This window comes from Drosophila hydei, unplaced genomic scaffold (genome assembly GCF_003285905.1).
Source record: "Drosophila hydei strain 15085-1641.00,03,60 unplaced genomic scaffold, DhydRS2 tig00000415-arrow-arrow-pilon, whole genome shotgun sequence".
Taxonomy (NCBI): domain Eukaryota; kingdom Metazoa; phylum Arthropoda; class Insecta; order Diptera; family Drosophilidae; genus Drosophila; species Drosophila hydei.
The window spans coordinates 264599-289223 of record NW_022045726.1 but is presented as its reverse complement, the minus strand read 5'-3'; the positions used below and the strand labels follow the sequence as shown (position 1 = coordinate 289223).

The 24625-nt window shown below is 44.5% G+C and overlaps 2 protein-coding genes across 7 annotated transcripts in view; one reads left to right on the top strand and one right to left on the bottom strand.

Moving 5' to 3' along the window:
* Nucleotides 1-7603: 7603 nt before the first annotated feature.
* The window catches only part of LOC111602821 (dopamine D2-like receptor), a 71283-nt gene continuing 54261 nt past the window's right edge, over nt 7604-24625 (bottom strand). The window contains exons 5-12 of one of the 2 annotated variants that reach the window (XM_030224228.1): nt 16620-16729; nt 16292-16544; nt 14515-14813; nt 9009-9064; nt 8816-8957; nt 8484-8624; nt 8162-8262; nt 7604-8000 (exon numbers count right to left, since the gene is read on the bottom strand). In XM_030224228.1, the coding sequence (XP_030080088.1) occupies nt 7789-8000; nt 8162-8262; nt 8484-8624; nt 8816-8957; nt 9009-9064; nt 14515-14813; nt 16292-16544; nt 16620-16729 (1314 nt within the window). In that variant the 3' untranslated portion in view covers nt 7604-7788. Of the gene's footprint in view, nt 8001-8161; nt 8263-8483; nt 8625-8815; nt 9065-14514; nt 14814-16291; nt 16545-16619; nt 16730-24625 lie in introns of both variants that reach the window. The other variant, XM_030224227.1, reaches the window with a different exon arrangement.
* LOC111602823 (centrosomin-like) lies at nt 10845-13546 on the top strand. Of its 5 annotated transcripts, none has more exons than XM_023320131.2 (8): nt 10845-11093; nt 11157-11521; nt 11579-11635; nt 11730-11912; nt 11976-12122; nt 12173-12430; nt 12489-12610; nt 12712-13546. In XM_023320131.2, the coding sequence occupies exons 1-8, from the start codon at nt 11063-11065 to the stop codon at nt 12797-12799; spliced, it is 1251 nt and encodes a 416-aa protein (XP_023175899.1). In that variant the 5' UTR covers nt 10845-11062; the 3' UTR covers nt 12800-13546. The 5 variants fall into 5 exon arrangements, with proteins under 5 accessions (XP_023175899.1, XP_023175900.1, XP_023175897.1 ...); XM_023320132.2 differs by having other exon boundaries at nt 11727-11912; nt 12182-12430; XM_023320129.2 differs by having other exon boundaries at nt 11727-11912.

Sequence of the window (24625 nt, the reverse complement as noted above, 5' to 3'; positions counted from 1 at the left end):
AGCCAAGCCAGCCTCGACAGGATAGGCCGTCAGGCAGACAGGCATACAGACAGACAGAGAGATGAGTATACCATCTATGTGTGCGTACATGTTTAGATAGAGAATGGCTTTCACTTTTGCTTTTGCTTTGGCTGGGCTGCTGGCAGAAAACATATTAATATTTAGCTCTTAGCATTGAAACTATTTTTCGATTTGACTTTGGTTCGCTCTGGCGCTCTGGCGCTCTGGCTGAGTTCCGGTTCCTTTGGCGGCGGGGTCCGGGTTTGCCCTTGTTTGCTTAGGCATAAAATTTCAAACTTATGGCCAACTGGTTTGGCCTAATCAAGACCCGAAACCTGCGGCAAATGGCTTTAGCAACAGCCGCTTATCGGGCATCAAGACTGTTTAATATTTATGCGGTTCCTCTGCGACGGGTCAGAGACGGGGCGGGGCATCTCGCCCAGCCAGAATGAAATGCAATCAAAATAACTGCCAGCAAACAAATTTGACTCGTTGTGTTTGTGCCTTGTCCCATCTGTGTTCGTTGCCCATTTTTTCCTTTCATTTCATTTTTTTCTTCTCCTCTTTTTTTGTCGTCGCTCAGCCTTGCCTTCTGGTCCACGCTCACCTTCATTGTCACCGTTGCCATTTTGCACCTGTAATGCGAGACGTCAACAAAAACTTTTTTTACACCATTTTGTGAAACGCATTCTAAGTTACTTTCTCCCTCTCTCTCGCTCTGTTTCTCTCTCAGCATATTTGCCATTTCGTGTTGCGGCATGAAACATTTTTTGATAATGTCACGACCGTGGGCTAAGCAGGGCCAACTTGCGCCGCTTAAGCCGCACAATTGTCGCACTTGTGGCCAACTAAATGGGAAAAGCAGGTGCCCTAATCATGATCCCCATGATGATGATGATGAGGACGATGATGATGATGTGATGAGTTGATGCTAATGCTTACGCTGCTGCTGCTACGATGGTGTTATTCACACGATTAACTGTCAACTAGACAGTCTCTTTGTCTGTCTCTCACTCTCCCTCTCTTTCTCTCTAGTCTGTCGCTCTCTTCCTTTGAATATGAATTCAATTTAAATTCAAGTCAACTTCAAAATTCATAAGACTCAACTTAAACTTGGAGACTCGGCGATTCATAGAAGAGACTCAAATGAAAGTCTTCAGCTCGAGTGGTCTTATAACACCGTGACTCGCTTGACTGACGCTCAAAAGTAGGCGTCACTTGTATCAGGTAATAACCAATTAACTAGTTGAGTAAGGCCAAAATACTGAGAAGTCATAATTGCTTCAAATTCAATTCGGATTGAGCAGGCTGCAGTCAGCAGTCAGCAGCCTGGCCAACAAGACGGCAAAGCTTTTCTGAGAACTTTAGACTAATTTGGATCATTTGCAGCGACAGCAAAATGCACTCGAAACTTTAAGCTCAAGTTGGCTGCAGTCCATCACCTGGTACTCTGCTGTCATATAGCAATTTCAATCTTGATTTGTTGAAGGTGTTTCGAGCAGTCCATGTGCTTGGCTCGCATTAGCCTTGGGCGCAGCAGTTCTTTATCTGTGCACAGCAGAGACTACATATGCCGAGAGCTAAGCACCTGGTCAACTGCCTCCATAACTTTCATATGCAATGTCCATTGGCTGCATTTGGACTGCTTTGGACTGAGCTGGAGTTGGGCTTAGTTCGATGCAATTGATGAAATTGCTTTGATAAATTATTTGGCAAGTCTCTTGCTTAATGAATTAAAATAGTTTGTCGGTGGCTTTGTTATGACTTAACTGCAGAAGAGGAGCATGGAAGAGAGAGAGAGCGAGCTAGTTTCTCTCTCTCTCTCTCTCGCTCTCTCTTTATATGTCACACTCTGGGGTATTGCAAATGAATATCTCGCTGCTTGCTTGGGTCGAGCTAGCTACACAAAATAATTGTGTAAGTGTGTGTGTGTGTGTGTGTGTGTGTGTATATATATGTGTGTTTGTGTGTATATGTGCATGCATTTGAATAGCTTTTCTAAATCTATTGCAAAATCCCAAATCACTCGAAGATGTGGAACAGCAGGCAAAACGATAGCTGAAACGGCCAAAGGCAGCCAAAGTATATTGAAAAAGACTTTCAGACGAATCGTTAGATGTTGGGAGGGGGTCCTGGAAATGGGCATAAAAATGGAGAGTGGAGCGCAGAGTGGGGCTGGTTGCATTCCAGCCAACTTTCAATGTGTGAACTAGGTCTTCTGATGAAATGCCTTTAACGACGACATGCGTGTCGCCCACCCATGCATATTCGCTTCAAACTTATGCCTGAGCGGGTGCTGCGAGGGGGTGTTGAGATGGGGGGAGGGAGTCAATGGAGTCTAGAGTGTGCATGGCAGTTGCTACTACTTTAGCTTTTACAATCTAAACGTTAATGGTCTGTCAATTATCGCCACCCAGTGAATGTAGCGATAAGATATCACCCCAGGCACAAGGCGTACACACACACGCACACACACATACACACACACATATATATATATATATATATATACTTCCCTTGCATGCGTGCTGAGCTTTGAGGCTAGGGTGACGCTTACGGAACACTTTAGTACATCATTTAGTGCGAATTAGTTATGGACACAACCAAGCCACGCCCCACACACACACACACACACACACACAGCTGGCTGGCTGGCTGGGTGAGCTCTCTCGGAATTCAATGCTTATGAGTAAGTGGCGACAGGGTTTGGGGCTGACGAAGCGTCTGTTCCATTGCGTTTGTCCAATGGACTTCTTGGCTCTTGGGGTCGACTGCTTGGTTGCCCTTTTTACATTTGTATTTATGAGCAATGGCCGGGCAGCACAGCGCGATGATGAAGACGGGCTCGGGGCGGTCGTTAAGCACACCATAAAATGGTACGTTCCGGCTACACTGAGCGAAACGCAAGCCGAGGCTCATAAATCAAACTTCAACTTCTTACGAAACTGAATGGCAAACAAAGGCACAACTTAATTGCGCTTTATAGTTCCTTATCTATATATATAAATATTTATATATATATATATATATGTATATATATATATATCAGTTATCAATTTCCCATTGAAACATATTTATTTTGCAGGAATTTGAACCACAAATTCGATTGTCGTGTCTACTGATCCAGCGAGTCTCTTCATAACTACACGAGACACACACACACACACACACACACACACACGCACGCAGTCAGTCGTCGCCTTGGCTGTGGCATCTGAATTCGAATGCTCCAAGTATCCATTAGAAGCCGATGAAGGGAAGGGGGCGGCCACAGGCAGAGCCTGGCGTGGACACAACAAGAACTTCTATGCATTTATCTATTTAGACGCTTTTAGTTACGTTTTCGGTTACTCTGCGGGGGTGCGGCGGCTGCCTTGAATTGATTTTGAGCAGCCATTGAGGCTTGCCCTTCGTCCTTTTACCAGTTACTTAAAGCTTTGTCTTGCGCCGCCCAGTTGCCGCTGCCAATGGCTTTGTGTGTCTCGTGTTAGTATTTTTATTTCTTTTCATGCTTATTGGAATTTTATTATCAGCTCATATAAATGCCATATAATGTGTGTGTGTGTGTGTATGTGTGCGTAAGTGGTATATACAACTACTTGGCCTGTATGCCAAAAATGTTGTCATATTAAATCCCAAAAATTCACTAACCAAGAGAAACTTGAATTTTCCAATTTGCGGCAAAGTTTTATTTCCCATTGATTTCTCAAAAGTTTTATTTCTTTAATCAAGACAAATATGTTTTGCTTCTGTCATCAGTTATCAAGTTGAGCATCGCTTAAATATTGTTTGAGCTTCACACATCTTTTATTTAGAACTCTCACAGAATATATTCTATCTAATGTAGCTTATCTTATCTCTAAGTATTTCTCCTTTGGACATAGATCAAGTAGATTCTCCAGCTGAGCATGCTTGAAGAAAGGTTGTCATTAAATGAAATGCTTTATGCATATTGGAAAGGCATTTTCTGCCTTCCCTTCCACTTTGTCTTGTCCGCTAAAAGCTGGCCAATTGTGAGACTTCGTCTTCAATAAGATGTATACAAAAGATATAGGACACTTTCTCTATCAGGCCATCCGCTCCCACTTCATCTGATCCGCTGAAAACTTACCAATTGAGTGAGGCTGGCATCGAATGGAACGCTTCAGGCATATTGAAAAGGCATCTTCTATAAGATATAGAAAAAGTCTCTATGGGCCATCTGCTCCCACTTGATCTGATCCGCCTAAGCCTAACCAATTGAGTGAAACAAGTTTGTTTGGTTTGAAATATTTTCATGTTTGTTTTGTGTTTATTTGATGTTTTTTACTTGTTAAGTTCTTCGTGCCCGTAGATCTCATTATGCTGTTCATGGCGATTCTGTTGGTTTGCTATAGTTAATGCTATGGTAGTTATGCTTGCATAGAGTCGAAATAGTTTGCAATTAATTTAGTTCGCTCGCTTACAGGTCTATTCTATTCGGTTTTTAGTTACATTAATTAATTTAGATTTGATTAGATTCTAGAAAAAAAAAGTCAACATTATCATTGCTTTAAAATATTTTCAGTTTTTCTATATATATTTATGTATATATATATATATATATATATAAATATATATATACGTTTATATATGTATAATTTTCTATTTATTTATTTGCTTTAATCTTCTGTTAGTTTAATTGTTGTGCTTTTTATTGTTGTCTTACTGTACTTAGGTCTGATTTCATTATATTTTTGGTTTCTCCTTCTCCTCCTTTAGCCTCTTTGCAGTTGCCTTATAGGTTACATTGCACAATCATCATCATCAACATGATCATGATCATGATGATGATCGTAATCGTGATTATGATTGCGCTGAGGGCGCTTAAGAATATTATCTTAAATACCTAAAACTCTCCCTTCCCGCTGTTCTTCTTCATTAATTCAAAAACAAGTTTAACAATCGATTAATTGGATTAATTTAAACAAAGTGAAAGCAACTGTGAACTGAACAACACTCGTATATATAAAGATATATATATATATACATTATATATATATATATCTATTACTAAATAATCATTAACTCGACGCGCATCTTCGTGTCCCACTCCATGGATCAATTCATACTGAAACTTCTTGATCAACCCATTCTTCTATAACTAATAAGCGTTTTCTTTGGAAGAACTTAACTATTTCTATAATAATTCCTCTCCCTTCCTTCTCCTCTTCGTATATATGTATATATATATATATAATTTGTTAATTTGCATTTTACTTAGAGCTATTGACTAACACTCATAACGCACCTTTAAGAATCTCGAATATTTTTGTATTTAGAATTACTGTTAGCTACGATTAAAAAACAAAAAAAAACACACTTATTTATGCATTGAATATTTTGTTTGTTCTCGTTTCATTTTCATTTTTCAGCTTTCACTTTTTAGGAAAGTATAAAAATTTGTTGAGCTTTTCCTAGAGGGTTCCATAATTATGAGCTGGAACCGATTAGCCTTCTGCCTATGAACTCGAAGACTAGATAGTTCTTAATATATATATATATATATGTTTATTTTTCTTTTAGATTTATCATTCTTTGAATATGTTTTAAGTTTGCTTGCCTTTTTAGTTAGATTTTTATTTTGCATTAAGTTTTACATTATTTGTCACATAGAAACAATGAAGAGGACGGTTTTTGAAAACAGGGACCAAAATTGTGTATGTGTGTGTGAGTGTGTGTGGCTGTGTGGGTGTCTCTTGATGCCGATTTAAATTCGTTTCCATTTGGTTATTTCTTTGGTTGTGAGCAAGGGGCATACTCCAAGCAGTTCGAAATTAAGGCTCATCGCTTGCAATTTGTGTCTCAGTTTCGTTTAGTATTTTCTCGTTTTGAATTTGAGTTGCTGTGGTATTTGTGTTCGTTAGTATTTTAGTATATTCGTGTCATCTACCGATCATCGGATCCAGCTTAAGCAAATTCAAGACGGCATCAGTTGATGAATGGGCGAGCATTTCGGTCCAGGTTTCAAATGAAGTTTTCACATTACATATACTTAGCTAATATATTAGTGAATATATATAGGTGTATATATTCATATTCATATTCATATTCATATTCATATTCATATATTCATTTATTCATATATGCATATATCTTTATATAGAGTGGTTATGCGTCTGCCTTCACTTATCTCTAATAATTTGTACGCCTACGCTTTATATACCCTGATGCAACTTATTCGTATATTCATATCTTTTCCTTTGAGTACCGATTTCCAAGTACGTATTTAGCTTTAGGTTAATAGGTATGCTCCTTGTAGCGAGGGGCAGGCCCAGGCAATACTGAAGAAGTATTTGTTGGCTAACTTACTGCTACTTAACTGTCGCTTAGCCTAGTTTTAAATGCGCTTACATTCTGCTAATGACATCTCGGATGACTGTTCTCATCCATATATTTTTTATAGTTTGTTGTTCTCTTAGAATACAACCAAGGAATGTGGCTCAAGCAGTCGGGTCAAAATCAGCGCCATTTTATGATATATATATGTGTATATATATTTGTGTGGGGCTCATTTGTTTCAGTGTGCGTCTGTCTGATTGTGCGTGTGTGTGCGTGCGTGCATTAGTCATCGTTCGAAACTATCGACCGAGTAGTCAGCTATCGCTTGCAGAGCTCATTGATTAGATCTAACATTGAGGAACGGAGGAAACGGAAATACTGTTGACTTATTCATATTCTTCTTCTTCTTCTTCTTCATCATCATCTGCATCATGTGGTTTACAGTTAGAAATTGTAATCAATAGCTCAGCGATAACTGCTCGGGCAGCCCTCCCTAGCTACCTGGCTCTCCCACTCTGCCATCTACTCTCCCTCTCTCTCTCTCTCTCACTCGATGAATTCGTGTAAGGCGCTGAGTTTGAGCCACTGCTTCGGACTAGTCTAACATTAAACATATCTAAGACATACACCTACGCTCTAGCCATGGGTTTATTGATTAGTTTCTCTCTAATTTCTTAATCTCTTAACTATGATTAACGCAGCATTGAAGTCGACTGGGGGTGGGATCGGGTAGAGGGATGCTTCGTGGCTGGGATATGCTCAGCGATCGTTGGATTTGCTTGAGGGGGGACAGTAGTACAGTAGAGTACAAATTCACAGAAACTGAATGCGTGATATGTAAAGTAAATACACTTATGTCCTTATGCATATAGTTTATACGTAAACTCATTTTTTTCCATCTAGATCGCGACTCGAGCGACACAACTCTTACCATCTAAAAGAGTCTCACGTCAAGTAACGGTACAATTGCCATATATTACTGTATCGATAGTTACATATATCGATAAATAGGTCTATATACTGAAGTATTAACTAAGACTTTATGTTAGACATTAGCTAAATGTTAAAAATTTTGTGCCTAGCCTACAGCTCAGAGTCGTTAACTTAAGCTAGGGAATATAATACATACAACAGATTTGATCGAACTTTAGATGCTATATACAGAGCTACATATATATATATATATATATATATATATATATATATATATATATACCATATATATATGTATATATGCTTATATGTATATATAAAGTTGAGACTATGAACAATCTTAGGAGTCTAATTGAGTTTCGAGCTTTGAGTTCAATTTCATTTGGTTTGCATTTGGCACAGTTCGTGTTTTGAGTTATCGATTGACGTCTATCGATAGTTAAGCAATTACATATTGATCAGCTGCACACAAAGGAAGCATTCATTTAGTTGTTGAGTCCTGTCAGCTGTTAGGGTTGTTGTTGTTGTTCTTACTGCTGCTGCTGCTGATTGTAATCACCCCATATGCATGATCTTCTTGAATGCCTTACGAAATTCCGGATTGAATATCGTGTAGATAACGGGATTGACAAAGCTATTGATGTAGCCCAGCCAAGTGGTTAGCATAAAGGCCGTCAGACCGGGCCTGCAGTCTTCGTTGAATTTGGCGCACATCGCATCCATGATGTTGCACGTGAAGAATGGCAGCCAGCAGAAGAGAAAGACGCCTAATGACCGGAAGAGATTGGGAAGAGAGCGACAACAGAGCAAAACACAGTTGAGCATATGCAACAATTAATGCAAATCATAATCGGAATGCGTTAGGTAACGATAATAGTTCTGGCCATTTGCCATTTGCCATTTGGCCATTTGGCTGGCTTTGACTTACCCAAAACGATGGCCAATGTTTTGGTGGCCTTGCGTTCCTTCTTGGCCGACGATTTTTCGCGTTTCTTCTTCGAGGCCTTGTGCACCTTGTATATCGTGAATCTACGGCCCGCCAATGCACGCACGCAAGGGTCACGATAATAAGCCAGAGTAAATTGCATTTCAAGTTGCATGCAGCCATGAGATACGAGTAGAAAGAGGGTGGAGGAAGAGAGTTCGGTTAGTGTTAGGCTGATTGGCAGTTGGCGCTGTTACGTCGAGCTATTAGCGCGAGTGAAGCTAATAACGGCAATTTGGCAATTGCGGTGGCGGAGCGCTCTCACCTTGACGCCTGCGAGTTTTTCTTATCCTTGCGCGAGGACGTTTTCGATGTGGTCGATAGCGTGGAGTCGTTGCGTGCCAAAGTCATGGCCTCCTGCACGCCGTAGCGCACAAAGGACAACGGCTTCATGGCGACGCTGCTGCTGTAAAGCACAAGAACAACAAGCAAACAAAAGCATTTGGTCAGCACATGCCACTTGGCTAATACGTAAGCCTAAATACAATATGTCTAGATCTGTAGACCTGGACAAAGCCGAGCGCTTGGCTTCCTTTGGGCAACTTGTCTATTGAATTCGCATTGGAGTGTGGCGACGTCAAATAGCTATGGACATACCTGAGAGCTGGCTCGCCTCGTTTGGGCGAGTCCTCGGCGGTGTTGCGCCGGCTGCTGACACTGGAGCGGTGCAGGGTGGCGCCGCTGGGTACCGGACTGTCCGGCGGCGTTGTGCTGCTGATGGCGGCGCCCACGCTCACTCCTGCAAGGACATCGTCAACGTTTGATGCTGCATAACCAGAATCATGATTACCATTCGGATCGGCAACGACCAGCTGCGGCTGTGTGGTGATCTGTGCCACAACGCTGCTGTCACGCGGATGAAGTAAGCAGCGGGTGGAAGAAGACGAACACGAAGACGATGGCAACGGCGACGATGATTATGATGATGATGACAATCAAAGTAAGTAATCCGGCAATGGCAATCAATCAAAGCACGACAGAGCAGAGCCAACGTCGACAGCAGCAGCATCATCCAGAGCCAAGGTGTGGCGAGTGCGGCAAGCGATGCGGGGGCGAGAGCAAGAGAAAACGAGGAGCAATGTCAATTAAAAACAAGCAAAAATTGAGTTTTAATTAAGTGACGCATTAATTGAATTATTGAGATTTATTTTTCTCTGCCTGTCCATCGGGTCGAACACGTAAACGTAGACGTTGACGTTGACGTCGATGGCGACGGCGACGGTGTCGACTAATTGAACGGCAAGCGGTTAGAGCACGACAGACAGAGCTTTCTTTTTGCCCAATTATGCTCGGTCGCGGCAGCCCTTTGGTAAAAAGTTTTCAGTATGGTCTGCTCGGCCTCCGTGGATTGTCGGGTTGACCGCTTCACGCACAGGCGCCATCCGCCACCAGCCGCCCCATCCATCTGTCCATCAATATTGGTTTCATTTCATGTCCTTATTGGATTAAAGAGGCCATCAGCTCGCTAATTGACTGTGCTTAACGTTCGCGCTGTGCCGTGGCCAACATCCGTCCATCGGCATTCCAACCGAGCCCAACCGCTGCGATTCTTGGCGAGACTCGCGATGCAACTGATAAGCAACCGCAGCCGAGGGCCGATGAGAATCAAAAGGACGACACTCGAACAGACTTAACACATAAATAATAAATGTCGAGGGATGTTTTATCGACCATCATTTATAATTTAGAAATTGATTTGCTAGGCCCATTCAGCAAACCCTTTTACTTATTTATTATATTATTGTGTCGACCCTTTTGCCAGCATTTTCATAAATATTTCAGGCCAATTGAGGCTGCCAGTTGCCAAGTTGATCTGGCCATCAAGTATTAAGCAAACATTATTTCTCATATTTTCCCGAGTACAAGTATTTTAAATTATTATTTACTCGCTCAACCAAGTGAAGAGTTCAATTCAGTAGGAAATTCGAGATATATGCGGTTGGTCTAGCTGATCTAGGCCAGTCTGGCTGCAGCTGAATCTATAGAAGAGGGCGATAGTCTCTGGCAGCAGCAACCAGAAGACCTTGAGTGGCTTAGTTAAATGAGCCAAATCACTTGAGTGAACTCAACAACAGACTAAGCTCACTAGATTCGATTGATAACTGTGTCAGATACTCATTATATGTTAGTAATGCATTACGACATGAGAGAGAAGGGACGAACCAATGCAATAGCTATCGAGAGGCAAGAGCAAGAGGCGAGAGGCAAGAGAGAGCGTGATCACATAAGAAAGTAAGCTGGAGGCTGAAACGCCTGAGGACGATGCTAATGAAATGTTTATAAATCAGCTAAACTACTCTAATCTTCACTGAAATTAAGACTACGTTAACGATACAGAATACATGAAGGGAAGTTTAAGCCATAAGCCGATCCTGGTCTATGGGCCATGCCGGAGTGTTTGGCTGAGTTAAAGACTATAAGCCATGCTATGCCATAGCTGCAAGTGTCGCTCTTCGCTTGAGTCGAACAACAGTAAAACATTCTCTCGATCTGCCTAAACTCTTCTTGTTCCCAATGAAGGAAATCTCATTGCAAAGCATCATTCAGTGAGGCTGACGGACGCATGTGTGTTGGCAGCAGCCTCAGTGTGCTGGGGAATATATTTTAAAACAATCTTCTAAGCATTACATATTCCTTAAGAAATATTTTTTAAATTTAACAAACTTTTGGAGCACGATTTAATTAACGAGTGATCGCCGTCGCGGATTATTCGAGAAATAATTAATTTTAAATTGGATTCGTCTGCCAACGTGAAATACTATATTTAAATACTGTCTAAATCGGTTCAGCAACAAAATATATATTTTTTACTTATTGGTGGAGTTGGCGATCAACGAAAATTAGATGATGGCTTCGAGGGACTCTTCGCCAAACGGTTCGATTGCGTTCGATTCTGCTGCACTATCCAATCCTAACTTAATCCTGTTCTCGGGCTCAGATTTTGCTGTAGACCACAATCCGAAGCGCAAGCCACAGTTGCATCAAGGGCGCTCCTCTCGCGAAGTGGACGAGGAGCTCATCAAGCTGCGCAATGAGAACTTCAACCTGAAGCTGCGGCTTCACTTCAAAGATCGGGTCGGCGAGGGCAGTGTGCGTGCCAGCGGCTCCAGCGATGCCGTTTGCAGAGAGCTGGAAGACGCCAAAATTGTGATACATGCGCTGCGCCTGGAGATCGCCGAGAAGACGCAGCTACTAAAGGATGCCGCTGTGGCAATATCCGAGCACGAGGAACGCGAAAAGGAGTTCGTCCTAGAGAGCCAAGCGAAAATCGCTGAGCTCGAGGGCTACATCACACACTTGCAGGTAAATGGGGCTAATTTCCATGCAAAAGTTCAATTATTTATAAACGAATTGTCAAAGGATGAAAAGCCACTGGAAGCCCTTTTTGCACAGGATCTTAAGCGTATGGAAGAAAAGGTGAGTACTTGTCCCGGCCTCTCCTTCTCCCTCTCCCTCTCTTTGGCTCTCTCCCAGAGTAGTTCAGCTCACAAGCACAGACTCTCCTCAGCAGGTGGCTCGTCAAATTGACGATTTGCACAAGGCCAAAAAGCAAATCGAGCACTTGAAGCATGAGTTGTCGGAACGCGACAGAGAGAAGGCCTCTAGCGACGATAAGCTCATGGAGATAACTAGGGAAAACTCTGAACTGGTGAGTCTACTCCAGGAGCATTACAAGTTTGGCGTTATAGCAAATGTAAGTACCATAGACTGAAATGTCCTTGCTCGTCAGCTGATGATACTAATTCGGAGTTTTCAGCAAATGATGGAGCTGCAGAAGAAGGAGCTGGATGAGTGTTTGGCCGAGAAGCTGGGCTTTATAAATAGGCTGAACGAAATTCTGCCCGAGCTGAGCTCCCAAAATGATTTGCTGAAGGAAGCGACGATGACAGTGCAGGAACTCTTAGTAAGACCATCCGATAATATCCAATAAATATATATGATATACCCAAGCAGACCCAACAGGAGACAACAGACCTCAAGGCGAACTTGTCGCGCGAATTGCTGGAAAACTATAAAGCTGCGATCACTGAATCGAAGATTGAAATCCACAACATAACAGACGACATTATGAAGTGGACTTCGAATTGTCGCAGCGGCAACCGAGCAGGGAGCGACTCAAACAGCGCCAAAATAAAGTCGGACATTTCGGATAATGATCTATCGATGCAGTCGACAGAGTTCTCGGTCACAATGGCCTTGCCGCAGCCGGAGGTGAGCATTAACCACAAAACAGTTAACAATTTGCTGCATCGTTTCGCTGGGCCTTTAGGCTGCCAGTCTGCCGCCTGGCAAGGCGCAGGACGGCTCCGGCAAGCACTTGCGTGGGCACGGCAAATCTAGCTTTACCGGACTTCGTCAATTTGTTAAGTGTTGGGGACGCCAGTACTCGAAGTGAGTTTCCCAGAGTTTCCAAAGTCCAATATTTTAGTTATTTCCGTTCTTGCTTATTGTGGAATAAAAAATTGATCGAAACTAAAGTCGCTTGCCCTGAGATCCCCAGCAACTAATGCAGCCAGCCGCTCGCTGCTCTCCCATGCCATCGGCTCGCCCTTCCCCCGCCTGTTGTCCACAACTAATTAAAATTGCCACAGCTGCGAGAGCTTTGAAGTTCAATCGGCCGCGCTGCGTGCGGCATGTAATTCCCCAAACTGATTTTCCCATTTGCGCAATGTGGCAAGCAAATTTTTACTGAGTGCAGCCAATTGGGAGCTCTGTGATGAAATTGCAGCGACCGGCAATGGAAATGGGAAGAATAGCGCCAAAGCACAGTCAATAAAAGGCCGAATCCTCTGAGCGCGACAATTGCAACGAAAGCCAAACACAGTGACAAATCCCCCAACCGCCAAGCCCCCATCCCGCCGTCCACAGCTGCAGGCTAGCAAGTGGATTGGATGTCTGAGTGCTCATTCAGGGCTTCCACTTTATTGCGGAGCGTGTGAATTTAAATGAACAAGCGCCGACTGAATTGAGTTGCCCGTCATCAAGAAGAAGGCGAAGCAGACGAAAGAAGACGAGGCACAAGCAGAACCTGCAATTACGATTACTTTGACAATTTGGTGCGGGCGCCACTAAGTGCTAGGTGGATGCATTTGGGAGTGCTCCAATTTGTTGTGTCAGCAGCTGTCCAATGAGCTACATTCGCTCAATCTTCGCGCTGCTTATCTTTTACGTGCCACACGCCGTGGCCGTGGCTGTGGCTGTGGCTGTGGCTGTGGCAGCGGCAACTAAGAACCTCAAATTGACCAGCAGCCAGGTGGCAGCTGCGACCACGCACACTCCATTAGCTGCAAGGAGCCAAGCCGAAATTGTTTAAAATGTCCAAATACAAGGCAAATCACTGAATTAGGTCGAAGTGTCAGATCTCAATTGGAAGTTGCTGCACTTCAGAGTAAGTGCCTTAAAATGAGTTAACATAGGCCAACGCGACTAAGCACGAGACAGTTGCTGCTTTACCTAACGCGCTAGAGCTGAATCAGAAACCAGATCTGAGCTATCGCGAAACATTCTAAGGAGGCATTCGAAGTCCTGTAGGCGCATAGTTTCCATGAGCTGAGTTCAAGTAGCTGTGTGCCCTTCAGGATCCTTTCTTATATTTTTCAAGAAACCTCATTTCACCTATGGAACTAACTGTCGTTATGATCTATCTCCCACTCTTTCTCTTTCTTTATATATCTACCAACCTTTCTCCATTTCTTTCTTTCTATGTTTCTACCTCTCCCTGGCTGTTGCTCGTTTGCTCTCTATCTCTTCGTCTCTCTATCTAACTCTATCTCTCGCTAACTATCTATCTTTCTCTATCACCTATATATCAGCTATATATCTCCATTTTCCGCTATATATTTCGACCTATAAGAGGTCAAGTATGGCAATAGATATACAAATTTCAGACTATCCATGCCTAAATGCTCTTATCGAGCATTCGCATTGCACAGTTGAAATGGTGCAGAGCGCATCAGATAGCAACGCTGCGTCGTAGTTGCTGGCATCGGTCTGTTGCCTCTGGAATGGCTATCAAAATGAAAGTCGAACGCCCCTTTCATGGTTTCGCAAACTCCATTTCGCGCTGCTGTTGCCGCGGCCGTTGCAGGTGTCCCGCACACCTTTCAGCCCAGTTACCTTTCGCACTTTCAATTTTACGGCTGGGGCAGTGACATGAAAAGTGCTCAAAGCACATTTTCAATGAGCTTCGCTACGAGTGGGCGGGGCGGGGCGGGGTTGGAGCTGGAGGCAAGGGGCAGTGGCAGGGGCAGGGGCAGGGGGTGTTGGCGTGAGTGTGCCGACACTTGGTTACTTACTTGCCAGTCTCCTCGACGACTGTGGCCAGCATAAACTCAGTGGACTTATCGTTGACGATGACGTGGCAGTCATCGATATCGGGCGAAATGGCATTCTCGTCCTCCTCCTCGTTGGAGCCGCTGGCCGTGTTCGTGGCCGGCTCGTCGGGCATAATGCGGCTGGCATGCCGGCTGCTGTCCAATGCCGTCTCGGCTAGTCGCCGGGTCTGTGCAATATTCTCGATTACGCTGCCGCCCGTCAGCTCCGAGAGATGCGGCTTGCGGGCAGCCCGCTGCTTCCGAGCACGGCTGCGCAGCGCCTGAGAGAGAGGGAGAGAGACAGAGGAATGGCACGAGAAGTAGATGGTAATTGATTAGTAACGGTTCTGCGTGCTGCGCTTGCAATATAACAGCAGCAAGAGCAGAGAGAGCAGCGCTCACTCGGGCCCTCGCAGCTCATTTGACGAGGCCATGGCTAATGAGTGTGATGTACTGCTCTGCCGTCTTTTTAGACATCAAACAGGCGTTTGATCGAGTTTGGCACCTGGGACTGCTGCAGAAAGTGAGGACCACCCTTCCAGCCCCATTTTTCGCGTTGCTATCCTCATACCTTATTGGAAGAACCTTCCAAGTGTCAAGGGGGCAAGCAGTATCCTTGACTAGACCAATTATGGCTGGAGTACCACAGGGTAGTGTTCTAGGCCCAACACTTTATACTTTATTCACAGGAGATATGCCAACTCCCGAGCCAAATATAGGAAGTACAGATGCAGTACTCATAGCGACCTATGCAGATGACACCGCCATCTTATCACGTCACGTATCTGCGCAAGAAGCTTCAGACTCACTACAAAAATATCTGGACTCTTTCGGACGCTGGGCAAAACGGTGGTGTATCACCATTAATGCACAAAAGTCTGTACATACTACCTTCGCCACTAGAAGAGGAGATTGCCCAAGCGTTGCATTGGGGCCCACTATTCCCAAAGCCTCAAAAGTAAAGTACCTTGGTATCACTCTTGACAGAAGGCTGACTTTTAAAGCGCACATAAGTCAAGTAACCTCAAAATGCAAAAGCAAGCTAAAAACCCTCGACTGGATGCTGAGAGCTTCAAGCAAGTTGTCTTACAGCAGCAAGGCCGCCATCTACAAGGCAATAGTTGTCCCAACCTTCGTATATGGTATCTCTCTATGGGGCTCCTCGGCGAAGACTACAAGGAACAAAATTCAGACCCTGCAGAATAAAGCACTACGCAGATGGACTGGAGCCAGCTGGTTTGTAAGAAACTCAGTCTTACATAGGGATTTAGCAATTCCCACAGTTGCTGAACTCATTGGGCGACACAGTTCAAGATACGCGGACAGACTTGCAGCGCATCCTAACCATCTCGCAAGCAACCTGGCTATAAACAACAATAGGCGAAGACTGAAGAGATTGCATCCTCTAGACAATATTAGAACTAATTAAGATAGTAGCTACAAGTGCAGAATAATTGGCATATCTGCCCTCCCATTAGTTAAGGTTTAGAGCTAAATGCGCTATAGAGTCTAAGACAATAAGCTGCAACAAAATAAAGAAATAAAAACGAAAAAAAAAAAAAAAAAACAGCAGCAAGAGCAGAGAGAGCAGCGCTCACTCGGGCCCTCGCAGCTCATTTGACGAGGCCATGGCTAATGAGTGTGTGTAAACAAATCCGAGTTGGTTATTCAATGGGAAATTGTGCATTAATCAGCAGACTGCATAAATATCCAATCTCTATTCAAATCCAAATCCGTTTTTGATTAGCCCGCGGCTCACCTTGAATATGTTCCAGTAGAGGAAGACCATGATGATGCACGGTATGTAGAAGCTGCTCAGCGAGGAGTAGAGTATGAAGTCAGCGTTGTAGAAGGCGCACACGTCCGGCTCCCGATTGGGTGTGTTGTTCAGGCCCAGAACTATCGGCGACCCGATGGCAGCCGATATCGCCCACACCAATAGTATCGTAAGGCAAACGCGGCGACTATTTTTGTGCTTTGCATATTTTATTGGCTGCGTCACAGCGATGTATCTGCAGCATGCAAAGATGGAATGTTAACAAAATGCCAGCCAGCACCGTCGACAGGTATTTGGGGCAGTGGCTCACCTGTCTATTGAGATGGCGACTAAATTAAATATCGATGAAGTAGAGCATATCACATCCATGGCTATATAGAAATCACAAACAACATTAGGCAATGCCCATGCGCCATTCACCTGTAACGAGAGATGAGATGAGTCATAAAAATATATGTATATATATATATATGTGTTCATTGAGAATCAGATTGAATTCATTGCGAAGAAGTTTAAATCAATTTGGCAGACATATCTTTGGCCTGAATGGCAGAGAGGTCATTTCTTACTATTATTTTTGCATCATTTGAGTGAGTAACAATTCCTCTTTGAAAGACATAAATTTCTATTGGTTGTCCTTTGTTGGACAGAGGGCGGCAAAGATGAATGGATTCCATTTTGCAGATAGAAATTGCTATCGCAGCCAGCACAAATACATTTAACGATGTCAATTTGATCCTAAGTGTCATATGGAAAAGCAATTTAATTTCCAATTGCCAGCCGAGTGTCTGGGAGTTGCTTGCAATAATCTCATTGCTTCACAGCTGAGGACTCAGGCCACGCTCTCTACAGTGTGAGCGTGAGTGCGAGGTAGCCAAACATAAATCCTGGACGGCTGTCGACCATTGTCATCTATCAATAACAATATTCTTTCGTGCCTCAGCTACAAATTAGTTTTTCGAGTCTATCTTACGGCGCGCATCTATGAGCTTCAGTTTACTTGCAGCGGCTACGACCCTCGCAGTGCCGCCCACTCAAGTCCATAAAAACCTCAACAATAACGCAAGGAATTTCGAAAGCCAAACAATTTGTAGCACACAAAGCACATAAAAAAAGGCAAGAGGCAACTTTGCCAAAGGATGATCGGGCCTGGTGTGTGTGTGTGACGCTGACAGGCATACAAACACATACTCACACACACACGCACACGCACACTTGCACACAGACATCTTCTGGCATCCATATTTCCAGCAATCCAGACAATGTTGGGATAAATAAATAGAAAGCCGATCGGTTTATATTTAAAGTAGGCAAACAAACTCCACAAAAAGTGCAAAATATTTGAGATTACACACAGAGAGACACACACACACGGCGCCAAAAGTTTAGCTGTGAAAGTGAAAGCCAGGCGAAAGCATCGTAGAAAAATGTAAGGAAAAATGTTGCTGAGCTGCGAGACGACGCGACGGGGATAGACGCGCAGCTTGGGTCTAAGCGAGCATAACAAAAGTTGAGCAGCGCTAAGAAAGTGGCAAAAACTTTTTGATATAAAGACATACGCACGACTGCGCCCTCACTCACACACACGCCCGCACACCCCCGCACACAGACAGCCATAGACCAGCTCACGTACACACTTATAGATATACATAATGTAACACGTAAGCTGCTCAAGAATTTTTACAGCGTTTATTTGCTTCCTGTTCTCTATTGTCGCCGCCATTATGGACCCGCTCCCGCACCCGGCCTCTGCCCGGCTGCCTGGCTTTTCTGCTGCTTTGTCAGATTGCGTATACGCAGCGTTAGCAGCCGGCAGCCCCAGCAACTGAAATCCAACTATAATTTATAATGTATTGGCATTTTGGCGAGAGCATTGAAAAACTACTTTGCCATGCGAGCGGCGAACAGACAGACGCCTTTATTCCCGTATTTGTGTCTTTGTGTATTTGTGGCGCCAACTGAACTGTCCCCAATCGATTATTTGATCGTCTGAGTGAATCAAATGCCGTTTCCCCCAACTTAAATGCAAATTTAATACGAATCGAGCACTTTCCTCCATAAATACATTACTTTCGATCCTATTTAAAGTTTTGGCCGGCTTATGACAGTTACCTAGCAGCGACATGAAGCAAACGCTTTCAATTTATGTAGATTGTATGCATGGGCAGAGGCATCTAAAGGTGCTCTGACCTTTCGAGTGACCTGCTCTCCATCTCTCCACCTCACTCACTCTCTCTCTCTCTCTCTCTCTCTCTCTCAGTCAGCTTTAACAGCAGCAGTTTATAAAATATATAAATTTATCTATCTGCGACCACAGATACAGAACCTAAAGGGACAAAGCTGGCAACGGCGACAATAGGAATGGAAATGCGTGAGGCGACTGGCTATAGAATAGTCACCATACACGTATACATACACACTCGCTCACACACACATACACACACACACACAGACAAACAACAAAGCACACGTAGCATTTTGATAATTGAGCTTCTGGTTTTTATGGCTTGCACGCAGATAGAGTTTAGACGTGTGTGTGTGTGTAACGGCATGTCAATGTGTGTGTGTGTGTGTGTGTATTCCCTGCCGCTAAGCAGCTGAAACCCTTAAGAGTTTGTTGCCTCCACTTGATACGCGCAACTTCATGGCGAAATCACCAAAACCAACAACTTCTTCAAGCAGCAGAAAGAAACTTGAAGCACGCTCGCATCTGTTACAGATAAGTTCAAATATAAGCGCATATCGACTCTAACTTTCAAGTTCGAATAACAAATTCACTTTTATTGGCTTAAGAAGTCAATTCCAATTGGCATCCATAATTCCAACTGGAATTGTTAGGGTTTGTTTCGGTCAGACTTACAGCTGATTACGGCTGCTGCTGTGGCAGCCTTTCATATGCCAATGCAGCCAGGCGGGTTTCTCGAATGGCTGGGGAGCTGGAGCGGCCGTGGCCAGGTTTTGCTGTCAATTCGTTGTTCGACTTTTGCATATTTAACTCAGATTTGCTGTTCCAGAAATAACATTTGTAGCTCTCTCTCGCTCTCGCTGCCATTTCGACTGCATCTCCACGCAATTTGTCACTGGCTTCAATCCGATTTGGCATTAATTAGCCCCAATTACACGCTTACATATAGAGTGTTCAAGCAGCCTCCACGCTGCGCCTCCCCCCGCCCCTCTCGCCCCCTCTTTGCTGCTAGTGCGTGAGCATTTGTTTATTCGTTTATTTGTTTGTTTGTGTTTGGAATTTGTTTATCAACATTTAACACCGCCAACTGAAGCTGCCTCGCGTTGAATATGTAGCGCTGTTTACTTTGACTGCATATGTGTGTGTGTGTGTGTGTGTGTGTGAGTGTGTGCGTGTGTCAATTGCGCAGTGGCTGTATAATTTGTGCAATTTTAATGCTATTACGACTGCAAATGTTTTCGAATTCTGCAATTTCCTCTACTGACTGATTTATTTGATATATAATTATATTAATTAAGAAATATTTCATTGCGAATAAATTCATTTTCCTGTGAGGCTCTACCTCTCCCCTCTCCCTCTCTCTCTCACTCGATCTCTCTGTCTTTGTCGCTCTTCACCGCTATTCCTCTCCCTTTCTTTGCGCCCTCTGCAGCTGTTTGCCTTCCATTCAGGCCTTGTTACAACACGAATGTGTTTTGAAGGCTTTCTCGTTGGACTCGCACGCCCCCAGGACATGGAACACGTTGCACGTGTCATTCCTTTTATTACTACTTGTTGTTGTTGCTGTTTTTGTTGCTGTTGTGTGTCTTGTGGTTTTAGGGTCTTAAAACTTTGATAGCCTCGAGTGTCTGCTCTAATTGCTAGGGCCTCACTTGCGACTATATAGAAAAGGTGAGATTCTGCCATGAGCTTGGCAAAAACTTTTCTAAATGTCAATTTACATTGCTGCGACAGCAGCGGCATATGCACTGTGGCAAGTCGTTCGTCTGCGTCAAAGGGCGCACCAACGATGCCACTTGCCACTCAGTGAATGCAGCTAAAGATCATCTTTAGGCGGAGTCCTTGGCACACACTTTGCCAACTTTTGTGCTATGCAGAAGACTTCTTACTTAGCTTCTCTCTTGTTGCTGTGAGTCTCTCTTCCTCGCCTCTTCTCTATTCGCTCTGTCTCTTTCTAACTCAGTTCTTCTCTATTTGCTCTGTCTCCCTCTTACTCATCACTTCTCTTTTAGATCTGTCTCTGCCTCCCTCTCCCTCTCTCCCTCTCTTCTCTATTCGCCCTGTCTCTTCCTCACTCAGCTTTTCTGTTGTTGCTCTGTCTCTTTCTCACTCAGCTCTTCACTAACTCTGTCTCTCTCTCTGGCTCTGCACATCTCTGCAGCTACTCTCTCTTTTTATCTTCCTTTCTAAGCAGCGAATAGTTTCCAGATTTCATTTTTCCATACGCCAGAGCTGCTTAAAGTTGCGTCTGGCTTGAGTTCCGTTGAGATTGGCGGATTAATTGAATGCCGAGAAGCTTATTTATGGCTGAGCTGAGGAATTTGTTGTTTTTGTTTAATTGAATTTGCATTTAATGTAATCTTTGTTGAAGCGTTTGCGGTGCTTGCGGAGCGTGCAGAAGTTGCGCAAAAAGTCTAAAGATGGAATTTTGAAGGCCAGAGTCGAAACTTTGTGCCGTCCGTGGTTAGTTCATTAGACAGGATTGGGATTTCGGGATTGGTCTGCCGGCGGAGGCATTTAAAAATAGCTCAGCCATAAGTCTAATTAACTGCCAAAAATATGTCCGGGCGTGTGGCAATGCTCTGGACTACGTGCCACGGCCAGAGCTCAAATGGGCACGCCCACATGGCGTGTAACCACGTCGTTTGGCAAAGCAGCTGGCAGCTGGCAGCTGGGCTGACTGGGCCGAGCGACTAGGGGAACGCAACAGCCCCAAGCCTGAAGCGTGGCCACGTGCCACAAGCAGCCTGACCACACACACAGAGGCACTTTGAATGGCTGACATGTGAGTGCAAATTGAAGGATTGCGGCGAGTGTAAATAAAATCAAATTATACAAAGGCCGCCGCAGTCGAAACTCAAATTTCTGGCAAAAGTTTGAGCATTAAAACCCAAATAAAACTACAAAACAAAACAAAAGAAAACAAAGATGCCCCAGCGTTTGCCAACACACAACATCTTGATGAAGACGATTCAAATGTTCATGTTGATGTTGATGTTGATTTTGTTGCTGCTGCTGCTGCCATTGCTGCTGCTGCTGCATTTCGTACCCAAATCAAAAAACTTTGCCAAATTGAATGCGGCTTTAGCTGGGTCTGTCGCTGAGCTTTCGGCCATGAGCTCAACTATTTCTTTGTGGCACATAATGAGCATAATTTGCTACGCATGTCCAATGGAGCCCTGGCCCTGCCCCTGCCCCGGCCCCTTGCCCTTCTGCTCACTCTCTCTGCAGCGCTTGCGGTGGCCCACTGGAGTATCAAAAATCTGTTTGATGTTGAAAGCGTTTTTGGTAAAATTTGGACAAGAGTCCGACTAGAGCTGTGGCTGCGACTCCGGCTCTGGCTTGGCGTTGCTGTTGATGGCGGTGGCAGCGCTTGAGCGGCGCTGTTGATGTGCCCGAAAGGGTTTGTCAGTTCGTTATGTTCGCTGGCTGGTTGCGTTTTTCCTACTTTTGGTTTTATAATTAATTTTAAAAAGCTTTTAATGGCTGGCACGCGTTACCCAAGATGGCCAAGCACCCGTCAGGCCCTTGACAACGGCCACTCTCTCCCGCTCTCCCTCTCTGCTTAGGCCAAATCTGTCGTTTTCTGCAGCTGCTTGATCCTTGAAGCAGCTAATTGGCTCGCCAACGTGCACATTTCACTCAAATCGCTTTCGCCCTTGGCACACAGATGAAGACACTCGTTCGCTGGCCCAAATAAATGTGTACGCCGTAGCCAGGCCTAGCAGCACCTGGACAGTTATTAATGTTGCCAAGACAATGCCAGGCTACAAATCTCTCAGCTGTTCTTTGCTATTGTTAATCGAAAGCAAGAGTTGGGCAAGCTTTTTTTTTATTCATTTCACGCTGCCAAAAGGTAGATCATTTATGCTAAAGTCAGTCCTGCCTTACGCCTTCTGGCTCCTTCGCATGGGCATCGACTTGGGGCTTCTCTTTGGAATGGCATAAAATGGAAATAGTAAGCGCAGCTGATTAGATATATAGACGAGTGCAGTTAGGTTTACTTTTATGGTATTAACAAACACCTCTGCGAGGTGTGGCCATAATCTGCTGCATTAAGCGGCAAAGTCAGGCACTTGGGCGATGGTTCGCTTGCCACTTGCTTAGCAGCTGTCAGTGCTGTTGATGTTTGTCGCAGGGAAGCGAGAAACGACATGATAAACGAGTCAGCGTAAACGAGTTTAGTTAGCAAGTGATAAACCAGGAAAAAGAAAGAGCAAGGGAAAGAGCTCAAATTGGCAACAGTCGGGATACTAAGGACGTCGCTGTCGCTGTCGCTGTCGCTGTCGCTGTCGCTGTCGTTGCCGCTGTCGCTGTTGTCGCTTCGGCACCGAGCTCAAAGTATGTCATAACATTTGGCTTTTTATGAATTTTCATAATTTGGCGCATTCGCTGTAGCAGAAAGAGACAGCCAGGAACACAAACAGAGACAGAGCCTGGCGAGGGAGTGAGAGGAAGAGCGTTTAGAGTTTAGTATGAAAATGTCACAACAGCTGCATAAGAATTCTGGCAGGGATTTTGTTGGCATTGGGGAGCTGTAGCTGCCTGTTTCGGGTTTTATGCGTCAGGCATATTACATATTTATATGTGTGTGTATATGTGGGCCAGGAGACGGGATATGTTGTGGCCGGGCGCGACTTTTGCCTATTTTATGAGCGCCATAAAAGTTTACTTAGTGTGGCCAAGCGTGCAATGGCCGTGGCCTGAAGCCAGAAGTTGGAGACGTCGCCAAGCATCGACCACAAACTAAAAGCCAAACCAAAGCATAACAGCCATCAAATAATTTGTTTATGTTTCCAAATACTGCAAGGCGAAGCCCGATCAACCAGGCTGCTCAGCGCGCAGCAGCTAAACGAGCTGCATAATTAGCTCTGCCAGCAGCTGTCGCAGCGAGCACAAGCTCTAATATGCCAGCAGTCAGCAGTCAGCAGTCAGCAGTCAGTTGGCAGTTGGCAGCTGAAATGAAAACTATTGCCTACTTTTATGGGCCACGTCTTAATGTCGTGTTAAAAATATGTTGCCTACTTTTGCGGGCAAGCAGAAAACACATTCAAATTGCATTGGCCATTGACACTGGCCGTTAGCAACGCTCGGCTAATCAAGTTAGCGCAGCAGAGGGACAAATTGGCAACCCACCGCCCACCGCCTACCGCCCACCGTCAAAGCCCAGCGACTATTATACGAGTTTCGCATACATTCTGCCATGCCAAAGGAAAAGTTAATTGAACCTGCTGCTCTAATAGAGCAACATACACTGGCTGACTGGCCTGCTAGAGCTGAGAGGGTGTAAAAGAGTAAGGAGCAGAGGCGAGAGACAAAGCACACAGACTGAAGGGAGCCGAAGCTGTTGCTGTTGCTGCTGCTGCTGCTGCTGCTGCTGCTGCTGCTGCTGCTGCTGCTGCTGCTGCTGCTGCTGCTGCTGCTGCTGCTGCTGCTGCTGCTGCTGCTGCTGCTGCTGCTGCTGCTGCTGCTGCTGCTGTTGTTGCTGTGATATCATATCAGGCGAGCAGGGCAATTAATTGACTTATTTATTAAGTTTTTTGTGTCTGTGTCTGTGTCTGTGTGTGTGTGAGCTCGGCTCAAGTATGCGTGTGTGAGTGAGTGTGTGTTGGCAAAAGTACCATCCATGGCTGTAACAACTTTAGTGTTCTGTGCGCCATTTTTAATAGCCTCGGACGGCCCCAAAGGCGATGTCGAGAGCAATGCCAGCTGTGTGTGTGTGTGTGTGACTCCTGCAGCTGCTTGTTACCGTGCGTATTGAGATTTTAGCACAAATTAGTTGTCATTAGCGTCAAGGGAAATTTTATTTTATGATGACATTTCCTACGCTCAGGCGCCGTATTTTACCTCCAAAGAGCTTTTACTTGACTCCCGACTGTCTCTCCCCTCTCTCTCTCTCTCTCTGTGTATTTTGACATAATGAGAGCTTTGCATAAGCCTGATTGCGTTCACATGCTGTCAAGTTCTGTCATCGAATTAGCAACTATGGGCGATAAATGTCTGGGGAATCAATCAATGCTGGCTCGCACAATACAATAGATGATCGACACTGAACAAGGTTCACAATTTTAGACTCCGCCTAAACTGCGAAATAGTTTTCGGCTCACATGGCTGCCCCGGCCGCATCCTAG

What these genes read in the sequence shown, in the direction of transcription:
- LOC111602823 (XM_023320129.2), top strand. Translation starts at nt 11,063, where the DNA reads ATGATGGCTTCGAGGGACTCTTCGCCAAACG. An exon ending in TGACAGTGCAGGAACTCTTA is followed by an intron (nt 12,123 to 12,172) that starts GTAAGACCATCC and finishes ATACCCAAGCAG; the next exon opens with ACCCAACAGGAGACAACAGA. An exon ending in TGGGGACGCCAGTACTCGAA is followed by an intron (nt 12,611 to 12,711) that starts GTGAGTTTCCCA and finishes GCTTGCCCTGAG; the next exon opens with ATCCCCAGCAACTAATGCAG.